This window comes from Molossus molossus, unplaced genomic scaffold (assembly GCF_014108415.1).
Source record: "Molossus molossus isolate mMolMol1 unplaced genomic scaffold, mMolMol1.p scaffold_m16_p_21, whole genome shotgun sequence".
NCBI classification, from domain to species: Eukaryota; Metazoa; Chordata; class Mammalia; order Chiroptera; family Molossidae; genus Molossus; species Molossus molossus.
In genome coordinates this window covers 48139764-48150775 of record NW_023425357.1, presented here as the reverse complement: position 1 = coordinate 48150775, position 11012 = coordinate 48139764, and the positions used below count along the sequence as shown (strand labels likewise).

Sequence of the window (11012 nt, the reverse complement as noted above, 5' to 3'; positions counted from 1 at the left end):
TATATATTTATATATATATTTTAAACCAGTCACCGCTAAGGTGAGTCCTTTCCCTGCTAACAAGCAGCCAAGGACGAAGTATATTCAGCTAATTAACTCTTGAGCGGTGTTTAAGTAGAGCAATACTCGCCAAATTAAAACTACCTCCCCCATCAAAAAATAAAAATAAAAACCTGATCCCCGTCAACTAAATGGGGGAGGGGCGTATTAGATTTCAGCAGGGGACCCGGGAGGAAGATATTTCACGTTATACAGTGAAATACAAAGTTTCTTTTCTATAAATCGTGGGGAACGTGGACATGAACATGGGGTAAGAAACAAGGACAAGGCGGCCTCTCTTCCTTCATCACTGCAGCTGGAATGGGGGAGGAGAGCCTATTTTTGGAAATGAGAGTGCGCAGAGCTAAGTGGAACTTGTTTCTCCAAATGAGTAAACTGACAAATTGTCCTCCCGCCTGCCCACACCTTTCACCTGGACACAGCTGGGGAGTGTGTGGGAAGTTTCGAGTCCTGCTGCTGTCTCTTCTACATTCAGCCTCTTTCTCGTCCCCTCCTGCCTTGGCCCTTTCCCTCTGGCCTCCGTTGCGGAGATGAGCCAGTCAGAGGGGAAACACGAGGAATCCGGAGAAGGTCGAGTACTTCCAGCCCCCCATCAAGTTCCCCCGCTCCAGCTTGAGGTATGCGCGGTCGCCTTTCTCCATCTGGATCAGGACTCCATTGCTGGCGGCCTCCCGGGTCACGTCCTGGTCACCAGCGAAAGCTGAAATCACCGGCCACCCATTTAACATAAGGCTCACCTGAGAAAGAGAAAGGCCCGCTTCAGAGTTGCCACCTAGGCGGCAGGGAAGCGGCAGTGGGGACTGAACGTGCACCGCTGAGCTCACAGTCATAAAGGCCTGGAAGCAAGGTGTGAGGGGGCTGGGGGGAGAAAGGGGGCTTTGCAGGTTGCTGCTGAAGGTCCAATGGGGGCAAAAGGCGCCCATCTAGGTGAAAGGATGGATCTGCCCCCTAACTGGAGTCACCTTCATTCCTCGGGCGCACCCGGCGAATCCCGAGGGCACTCTTTCATCCAGTTTAAGGGTTCCATAGGTGGCTCAAGCGCCCTGACACCTTAGTCCCCTCCCCCTCCCACCCCCACCCCCAATGCTCAAATTGAAACTCAAGACAACTCCGCTCTTGGCGCTTCTGCGAAAACAAACAAAAATTCTGGCTCCTCCGGTCCTAGCTGCCTGGCTGGACACAGAGGAGAAGCCCAGCAAGGCTTTTCTGGCTTAAGAGAAACCGCACGGAGATGCTGTCCGTGCTTTATCCAAAGTCCAAGCTCAATCCCCGTTCAGCTCCAGCCGCCCCCGCCACCCAGCCCCTGGTGTTGCCCTTGCGGTGGTATCAGCAGCCAAAGGCCCCACGCGACCCCAGCGCACGTTCCTCCTTCTGTCTCCGCCCAAAGGAAACCTAGAAACCTTTGAGAACCTGGGGAGCCAGTGAGAGCGGATTGGGACAAGACTGGAGCCAGGAGGAAGTGGCACTACGCCCCCTCCCTCCTTCCTCCACCCTTCATCCGCTTGAGCTCCGCACTGCTAGTTCAAACGGCCAGAGCGGTTCCGCAAAGGAACGCCGGGAGGCCCCGGAGCGTGGTGCTGAAAGCTAGCGCACAGGCGTCTCGCAGGCTTCGGAGCTGTCCGTGGTGCTGACGGGGCGGGACCGGGGAGGGTCGGGGGAATCTTACTGAAGCGGGAACTGTGATGCTAACAACCATCTCTGCGGGAAATCCCTGGAGTGTCATAGGAAAGCGCAAGAACCTCTTTGCAGGGGCTCAGAAGGCAGAGGAGGGAAACTGCTTTTGGGGAGAGGGCTAGGTTCCAAGAACCAAAGACAGGGGAAGCAAGGGGCAGCCTAAACTACAGAAGCATGAGGCCCTGCTACTCGGCTTTCCAAACAGCCCAGGGCACATGCAGCTGCCCCTTTTATCTCCCACTCCCATACGAGTGCCCACTCCTATGGCTAGTAGCCCCCTACCGGGGCGGGCCTGGCCCTGAAGCGGCGGCTGACCTGAATGGTCTGTCTGTTGTAGACTTTTACCACGTGGAAGTTAAAACTGTAGATCCCTTTGCGCGGGGCGATGAAAGTGCTGCGTTCTGAATCAAAGTTGTTCCCGATGTTCACTAGTACCTGTAACGAGGCAGGGACGAAGAGGAGTCAATCCGAACTCTTGCCACGAGCCTCCGCAGAGACCTTGGAGAATATTGGGCATCTACCTTCCACCTTTCCCCACCCCCTATCAGTCCGATCTACATGTAACACTCACCTGGTCGAAGTAGATTATCATGGTGCGATTACTCATCTCGGACGGCTCGTGGTTAGTGCTTCTGATGGCAGAGAAAGCCACCTTTGCGCTACCAGAGCGCACAGAGATGCCCAGAGCTGTGCCCGTGGGATCGGACGTGGGGTTGGAGTCGCACACCACCAGGCACTTGCCCTCCAGCACGATGGGCTCCGTCTCATTCTGCCCGCGGGCCGGGCCCGCCAGCCACACCGCCCCAAGCAGAAGCAGCTCCACGACGCCCAGCATCGCGGCAGCGGCGCCCACCCCGCCCCCCACCCCAGGGGCCGCCTGCGCCAGCCGCCCCCCCGCCCCAGGCCCGCTCCGGAGCCCCCTCCTCAGCTCCGTGCGCAGCTCCGCCGATGCCGCCCTGGACACTCCTGCTTTCCTTCCACTCCAGAACAGGGTGCCCCCCGCGCAATGCTCCCGGAGCCCCGCCCGGGCCTCAGGGGAGCCGCGGCTGCCCAGCCGCACTTGGATGCATAGCCGCTGCCTCTCGGTCCCCGCTGTTTCCGCCGCCTCTTGCCCGCACCCGCCGCTGGCGCCGCCGCCGCCGCTCTGAATTTTTGATGCAGCCGGTGCTGCAGCCGGAGCGGGCGGAGAGCGCGCGCCTGGCACAAAGGCGCGGACCGCTGCCTGGCCCCGCCCCCGCCGCTTCCCTGCCCGCCTCCCTGTACAGCCCCGCCCCCGCCCTGGCCGAGACTCCGCCTCCCAGCCAATCCTGGAGCGCCGCGCTCCCCGCCGGGCCAATGGCGGCGCTGTCCGCGCGCGGCCACCTGACCCCGGGCGCCGTTGTTATTAGGCGCGGCGAGGCGGGCGGCGCGCGGCAGCAGGGTTGGGCTCTGGCCCGGAGTCGACGGAGGGAGCAAGGGCCGGGGACGCGCGCGCGCGCCCGAACCGTCCGCCGCGGCAGCTCGTTCTCTCGCCTGCGGTCTCCTACCACGTTCTCGTACAGCCAACTCAGCCCTTCCGCCCGCCTCCCTCTCCGGTCCGCAGGTAGGAAGTGCGCGCGCCCTGGGGCGGTCGTGGAATCGCAAGGGCCGTGCGGCGCCCGCGTGAAGGCACGCGGGGTGGGAAGGGAGCGCCCCCCAGCGGGCGCAGGCTCGAGGGGCAGCCGGCGCGCGGGTGAACCTGGGCGTGCAGGCTGACCCGGCGGCCGGCTGCAGGGCGCGTGCGTGCGCGCGCGGCGGGGCGGGGCGGGGCGTGCGCGGTGGCCTCAGGGGGAGGTGCACGTGCTGCCGCCCGGAGCTGGCCTGACCCGGACTCGAGGCCTGCGGTTCCGCGCTCCCCTTACCCGGCCCACGGCCACGAGGATAGAACTGGACCCGCAACCCTGCGAGCCACGGAGTCAGGTCGAGTGTGCATTCATTCATTCGCTGGTTCTGTGCTCAGGCCACATCATTGGGCGCAGACGAAGTGCCAGGCACTGGGGCAAAAGCCGAGAATGCCCTCGTGTCTCCCACCACCCAGCACGCAGCAACAGTGCAGTGGCGTCGCACGCAAGCTCTTTTGTCACATAACATTTTCTCTGGTCCTAAAAATGTACACTTTGCATCCTTACTTTTTATTTCGTGTGCACCGTTATAGCCTGTCTCATCCACGGGTACCTGCCCGTCATTGACTTGAGCGTAGACACGAAGTCTTGTGATGTATGGGCGATTTTTCGAGGGTGATGTTGACCCTAAATGAATTTTCCCGTCAGGCATTGACTAGGAACCTGACACGCGTGTAGTCACGAACATGAGCGTAAAAAGACGGCTTTGCTGGGGGGAAGGAGCGAGCAGCTGCGGAGATGGGAAGAGGAAGCTGGGGTGCGGAGACCTTGAATGATGCACGCATGCAGTGAGCCGGGCGGAGGCAGGAGAGTGAGTGGACCGACAGCTCAGTCAAGTCCGAGGCAGAAGCGCTGGCTCAGGACCCCAAGCAGAGGCGGGTTGGGATACCGCCCCCACCCCCCCCACCCCCACCCGGGCACGTGGCGCTCTGCTCACGGCCCGGCGGCCTTGAACGTGCTCAGCTGAGCCAGAGCAGATGTGCAGCTGGCGGCGGCGGTCAGACTCCAGCCAGGGATCTGGAGAGTGGTGGGGCAGGGGATGATTGCACCTCCTTTCAGCCTCCCGGTGTCTGTGTCCCGTAGGGTACGCTCCCCCCAAGCCAGGAATCGCCAACAGCCACGCCTTTCCGCTCACAATCCCTTTTGTTACTTTGAGACAGACATTGATAGGTCTTTAACGAGTTCCAGGGAGTGGGGGTGGGGGTGGGGGTGGGGGAAGCCCTGTCTCTGACCCCACCTCCATTAGGAGGCCTGCAGCGCTCACTGGGCTCAGCCAGTGAAAAGGGAAAGGGCAGGAAACAGGCAAGAATTTTACATTAAGTTAACACAGAAACAGTTTTTATCTCTCTGAAACATCCCCAGAAAGCGTTGCCAGCTGCGATTACACCTGTGAGAGCACGAACTAATTTAAGAGGTGAAAGCTGGGTCGTGAGTCTGCACCCCGTGTAGCGGCCAAGACAGGCAGCCCTAACCTGGGAGGGTACCTGGAGAAACACAGGTAGCCAGCGGATGCTCTCCCACAGTGCCCTGGCGCTGCAGTCTGTCATTTCAAGTAGTTACTGAGTGCCACCCCTGTCCGGGGGAAGGCCTGTTTCCATGGAGCTCACCTGCACGCCTGAGATGCCCTAGACTAGAGAGAGTCGGTGGCCAGTCCCCTCCTCTACTCTTCATGGTAAAGCTCTGGAGGGCAGTGCCCAGGCCTGAACTGCCATCCGTATGCCAGTGTTCTTCATCTTGTATTTCCAGTCTCAGCCTCTCTGCAGCCCAGACCTGCCATTCCAAGGGCCTGCTGGACCTGTGCACTTATCCATCCTGCAGGCAGGTGTAACTGGCCCTTTCTTGGACTTCGTCCTTGCTTCCCAAACTCTTCGCGTCCCTTCTTTCCCTTTCTCAGTGACAACAGCTGCACCCCCCTACAGATCCCCACAGCTAACTCGACTGCATCTTTGTGTCCTGTTGTTTGAGCCATTCTTGTTTGTTAGTCCTCACCCAAGGATATTTTTCCATTAATGTTTAGATAGAGGGGAAGGGAGGAGGGGGCAGGGAGAGGGAGACACATTGATTGGTTGCCTCCCATATGACCCCAACTGGGGCTGGGGATCGCATCACAACCAAGGTACATGCCCTTGACTGGGAATCGAACCCATGACCTTTTGGTCCATGGGCCAACAGTCTTAATTGCTGAGCTAAGCCAGCCAGGGCATTTCGAGCCATGGTTATAGCACCACCTGTTTGAGGTTCATCATCCTTGACTGGACCCTTTCAAGAGCCTCCTAATTTATCATCCAGGGCTTGTTGCAAGGATCACCTCCAGGCTCTGGTGGATACACATATTCTTTCGTTGATGGATGTCTGGTAAGTGCCCTGAGATATATAACCTCCACTTTCCTCCCACAGGAGTGACACTTCCCCGGCCACCGTATTCCAGATCGATCACCCCCTTGGCATGCTTCGTCTCTCTTCCACATTGTTTGTGTTTAAGATATATAAATACTAGTTTCATGTTGACAGATATGTGCTTTCCTGAATTGTGAGATTTCAATGAGATAATGTATGCAAGGAGGAAAATCCGTTAGAAACCCTAACAGCAGTCATGGTTATTTTTAGTGTTGTCATGTTGTTAGGCTCAGTGACAAAACCAAATTCCAACTGGCTTGTTAAGGACTTCGTTTGGTTGGTGCAAACAGCCTATGGGTAGGTCTTGCCAGTTAAGGAATGGCTGGATCCATCAGCCAGGGTTATCAGGATCTGTTTGCTGGGTCGGGCTTTATTTTCAAGCAAGGTATTTCCATATGATGGCTCCTAGAAGCTGCTACCAACTTACTCCTAGCAAGAAAACAAGACCTTTTTTTTTTCTTTTCTTTTTTTCTTTTTAAGTATTAGCAGCAAAAGTCTCAGGGTGGTTCTTACAGAGGGGGTCTGAGGTGCTTGCCCCTCTCTAAACAAGTTCTGCTGACTGAGCTCGGATCCATGTGTCTCCCTCTGGAAAGGGGTCTGATTGACGTTAGTTCCACATGTCCAGACTAGGGAGGTCTCCAGAAGAACACCAGAGAAGGGATCCACTCAAGGGATCCGCTGCAGTAGATTTCACCCCGGAAGGCTGGCGATGCAACCGGCGCAGTACCCAGAGCGACAGTTGTGTGTTTGTCTGGGTCCTGTTGGAGCTTCAGTCCTCAGCTACATGAGGTCAGCCACTGTCAACACTGATGTCACTTAAGGTGTTTTGTTTGTTTGTTTTTAAAAATTTTTTTCTTTATTGATTTTAGAGAGAGAGGGAGGAAGAGGGAGACAGTGATGGAAACACTGATGAGAGAGAACATCAGTTGGCTGCCTCCTCCAAGCCCCACACTGGGGATCTGGCCCACATCCTGGGCATATACCCCACCTGGGAATTGAACCAGCAACCTCTTGGTGCATGGGTCGATGCTCAACCATTGAGCCACACCGGCTGGGCTGATGTCACTTAAGGTTTAGTTTGGAAGATGAATGCACTTCCAATGGTAGAACCAGATAAAAATAATTAAGGAATTGTAACATTCTATTCAAAAGGATTTCTTTTCTTTGTTAAAAAAAAATGAAAGAGAAAAATATTTTTGACAACATTTTGTTGCAATTGATTTTTTTTTTCATTTTTTGGGGGCTCCTAGAGGGGTGAAAATTTTATTTCTTTGTGGCCAGGTACCTAAAACTTCTCATTATTTGTTGATTACTGAAAACTTGAGAAATTTGAAAAACCAAAGGATTGAGTTAGGCCATTTCTAAAATTTAAGACTATAGGGTTAACTTGCTAAGGGTTTTTAGGTATTAGTAAAGTATTATAAAACCACCTGTCTGAAGCTTTCAATGGGGTATAGAAATGTAGAGACCTGCCAGATTGAAATGATGCATCTATACTGTGCCTGTTACATCCTTTACCTGCTGTTTCAAATGCTGCTTTGTGTTTGATGAAGTCAAGGGTTCCCCCTCCTTGCCTTCTGAATTCCCACCACAGTGAACTTGGAGAAGTGGAGGTGACTCATATTCATGGAAACCCTACCCACCCAGGCCCTGTCCCCTGGAAAGAAACAACCACCCTCCATTGTAGGAAGGAGAGAACATTTTCAGGAAAAGGGGAATATTTTGTCCCAGGATATGAAGCAAACTCATTCTTTTATTAAATCAAAATGGATTCTCTAATGTTTGTGGGCATCAAACAGTATTTCATCTCTTTTTACTCTTGGTTCAAAGTCCCAGACTGTACCATTTCCTAGTTTTTAGTTGATTTGCCCATAAAGAGAAGAGAGGGGCTGCTCTGTTCTGAAGAGTGTTAAATTTAGGATTTTAAGGGTCAAGTTTATTTTAAATTAATGCTTGGATCTAGTCTATAATGTATGAGAATGATTCTAAGTTGTGCAAAGTATGAAACAATTTAACTTTCACCAAAACCTCGGTTTCTGAGTGTTTTTTTCCCTACTCAGATTCATTTTAATGCAACATTTTTGCTGTTTAAGTTTAAAAAGTAAATTATAAATTAACTCTGTAATTGGACACTTTTATTAAATATAGGAAATGCAGGGTTACTTTTGAATGAGGGCCTGGTTTGTGGTAAACATTTTAATTCTTCAAAAAAAAAAAAAAACCCAACAAAAATCTTGTTCTTTAAAAAAAATCAAATAACATATTCAAAATGTCTTTAGTTCTTGTGTGAATAGCAAACTGTGCATTTTCTCAGCCTCTGCTTGGAAGGAGAGAGTGTGTGTCTTCTGATCTGAGAGATCCCGGCACTGCATTCGAAAGCCGTGTCTGAACCTTCTGTGGTACGTGGTAGAGATGTTGTATGAAGCTGTTATTCAATTCGATGACATTAAGGTCAAAGGGAAAAAACATAACATTCCCGCAGAGCTGCTCTTGAGGGGGGAAACCACATAGGTACCATCAAACAGTAGCTGGAATTGTTCCAAGAAATAATTATCTGTGCTTTCGGGGTGGTTGATTATGGGGACAGACCAAGGTTTGGCCAATTCAGCAGACATTTATCAAGGGCCTGCAATGTGCAAGGCACTGTTCGAGGGCCTGTGGCTACTGGAAGGTGAATCACACCCGTGCCCTGCCCTGGGCTTTGTTCAGCAGTGGTCAGAGAGGCATGCCGGGAGGACTTTCATGCAAGATGTTCCGGTTCTGCTAAGGCGTCTTAGTGGTGTTACTTACATTCTTATGGTGCTTTAATTATCCTCTCTATTTGTTTATGTTTGCCTTACAACCACAAGATGTACAAAAATTGCACACACCTATACACATAATAGACTAGAGGACATTCAAACAAATATTCCAGGTCTGTACTTCAAGGGCACTTGACATTTATCGCAGAAATGATGAGTGTTGTCGTCATCTGTGGGCGGCTGGATTAACACTGGGAAGCGTTATCACCGGCTTTAAGAGAGATCCTAGGGAAATTTCCGGGACCTGGATTCGTTGACAATTGTTCAGAGACTCCCCACAGCCCCGAGCTCTCAGGATGGGGTCTCAGAGAAACAGCTGCTAACTGGACGGCTTGTTGAACCGCAGGCTTCCGTGTAACCAGGGGGTAAATGAAAGGAAGAAGTTAAAGGAAATTTGGAGGAGAAAAAACACAGAACAGAACAGAAAAGAGTTTGGATATTTTTTTTTTTTAATTATCTAAGTGGGAAAATCTCCAGATGACATTTTCTGGTAGACGTTTTGGAGGTTAGGTCAGAGGCACAAGCCTGGTCTTGTCACCAGGCCTCGGGGACAGTCGGGCGGCTGAGCTCCCTGATGCTCATGCTCCCCACCACTGAGCCGACAGTGAGCTGAGAGTGTGATCAGAGAGGGAGGAGAGAGGGGTCGGGGTACTTCTTGCTCTCCTGCCTCAGTGCAGGTGGCATGAAGCAGGGGCCTGAAAACTGGCGCTGACCCCCCCTTTCAGGACCGAGGCGCCTGCCCAGAGCCCCTCCTCCTCTCCTGGGCTCCCTGTCACTGCGGTGACACTTTCTTCCCTTCGAGTCTTCAGCTTGAGGGTGGGAGGTTTGCCATCCCCTGGGTCCCCCGTCTCTGGTGTTGATCCCTTAACCTGCCAACACCTCTGTAGGTTGTTCCTTCATTAAAATCTCTCCATTTGAGCTTCTGTGTTTACTTTATTTCCTCCTGGGATCTCAGTGATATACTGTGTCAGTACAGAATCTTGCTTCACCTTCAGAACCAGCAGACTTGATACATTTATCCTCTGTGGAACCATTAGCTGTTTAATCATTGGTTGTATCATAGAAAAAAAATCACTATGAATTAAACCCTCATTTATTACAAACTCAGATTAGCTGATGACATTACCAAAGCTATACGATATCTCAAACAGAACTATTATTCATCATCAGTTTTAAAAATTAAGTACTGATAAATATAATTATGCTGTTTTCAGAATATTGAAGTGAAAATATTAAAAGAAGCATTTTTAAGTAGCAAATGCTAAATCTCCAATAAATTACATCCTATATGTTTGCAGTTCAAGGATATGTTACAACATTGTTTTGTGAACTCATAAAGTTATTTTGAGTTTTAAAAATATGAAAACCTTACCAAAATGTGGTTTTCTGAGTGGAAAAGCAGGGCAGTTCCTGCTATTCAGTTTTAAGCTTGCCAACTTTTATCTGTGCATGTTCTCACCAAATAAGGATCTCATAGTTATTCTGTACAATGGATTATGTCTCAGATTTCAATCTAAGGGCTCAGGATGGAACCCTTTAGTCATCCATTCGGTTGAACTACCCTCCATACCTACAAAACCAGGGTTACAGGCCAGTTAGGAAGCATACAGCTACTAGAAAGTAACCTTTGACCAGCAGGCTACCCACAAACAGCACGAAAAGTCAGGATACATTCAGTGCAAACAGCTCTTCAGTCCCAGCGTTCACTCGTCCCGAACAGGCCAGTGGGGTCCCTCTTTCCTCTGGTGGTTGTGGTTACATACTGCACACTGGAACTGTTTTAAGGAAGTGTAGACGGACTAACATTTATTTATGGCTTTGCCAGTATATTTTAAAACTCTATGCATACTTCCCCTGCCCTCACTATGAAATTGGTCCCAATATTTAAGCGGCCCATAGTGTCAAGATCATGGGGCATTACTGCAGTAGGACAGACTTCCGTGGCCTTTGTAGGTAAAGACCAAAGTTTGGACCTTGAACTTGGGGAGTCTGAAACCTTAAATGTTGGAGTGTTCCCTTAAGTATTGAACCTTAATTCTTAACTGCCTGCATTTTCCTGACGGAAGGTCCAGGGAGGGCAGGTTCCCCTGAGACAGTCCGTGAGCCCAGGGGTCCTGTTTGCCCAGTGAGCCTGAACCTGGCGCCCCTGACCAACCTGTGGGTGTGTCCTCGCCCTCCTCAGGTGTGCCAAGGTCGGAGGCCAGGCTGGGAGCCCATGCCCACTACAGCCCCATCCTGAGGCTGACCACGCCAGTCCTCACCTGGCTCTCTGCCCTGGTTTTCCTTTGTCTGAGGCACGGAAGTTTAGACGACGATGTCTTCATCCAACTCTGTAGATACATTTCATCAAAAGCCTCAAGCCCGAATCCAAACAGAGACTGTGTGTACCTCTGTGCCAGTGTCCACACCACTGGTGCAGCCTTTCAAACGCAGCTGTATT

General features: G+C 51.8%; 1 protein-coding gene across 1 annotated transcript; it reads right to left on the bottom strand.

Moving 5' to 3' along the window:
• Positions 1-599: 599 nt before the first annotated feature.
• On the bottom strand, positions 600-2882 carry CBLN1 (cerebellin 1 precursor). Its single transcript, XM_036275637.1, has 3 exons — positions 2306-2882; positions 2050-2169; positions 600-797 (listed from the first exon to the last, which is right to left on the bottom strand). Exons 1-3 carry the CDS (start codon positions 2567-2569, stop codon positions 600-602), a joined length of 582 nt encoding a protein of 193 aa, XP_036131530.1. The 5' UTR covers positions 2570-2882.
• Positions 2883-11012: the final 8130 nt, after the last annotated feature.

What these genes read in the sequence shown, in the direction of transcription:
- CBLN1 (XM_036275637.1), bottom strand. Translation starts at nt 2,569, where the DNA reads ATGCTGGGCGTCGTGGAGCTGCTTCTGCTTGGGGCGGTGTGGCTGGCG. An exon ending in TGATAATCTACTTCGACCAG is followed by an intron (nt 2,170 to 2,305) that starts GTGAGTGTTACA and finishes GCCTCGTTACAG; the next exon opens with GTACTAGTGAACATCGGGAA. An exon ending in ACAACAGACAGACCATTCAG is followed by an intron (nt 798 to 2,049) that starts GTCAGCCGCCGC and finishes TCTCTTTCTCAG; the next exon opens with GTGAGCCTTATGTTAAATGG.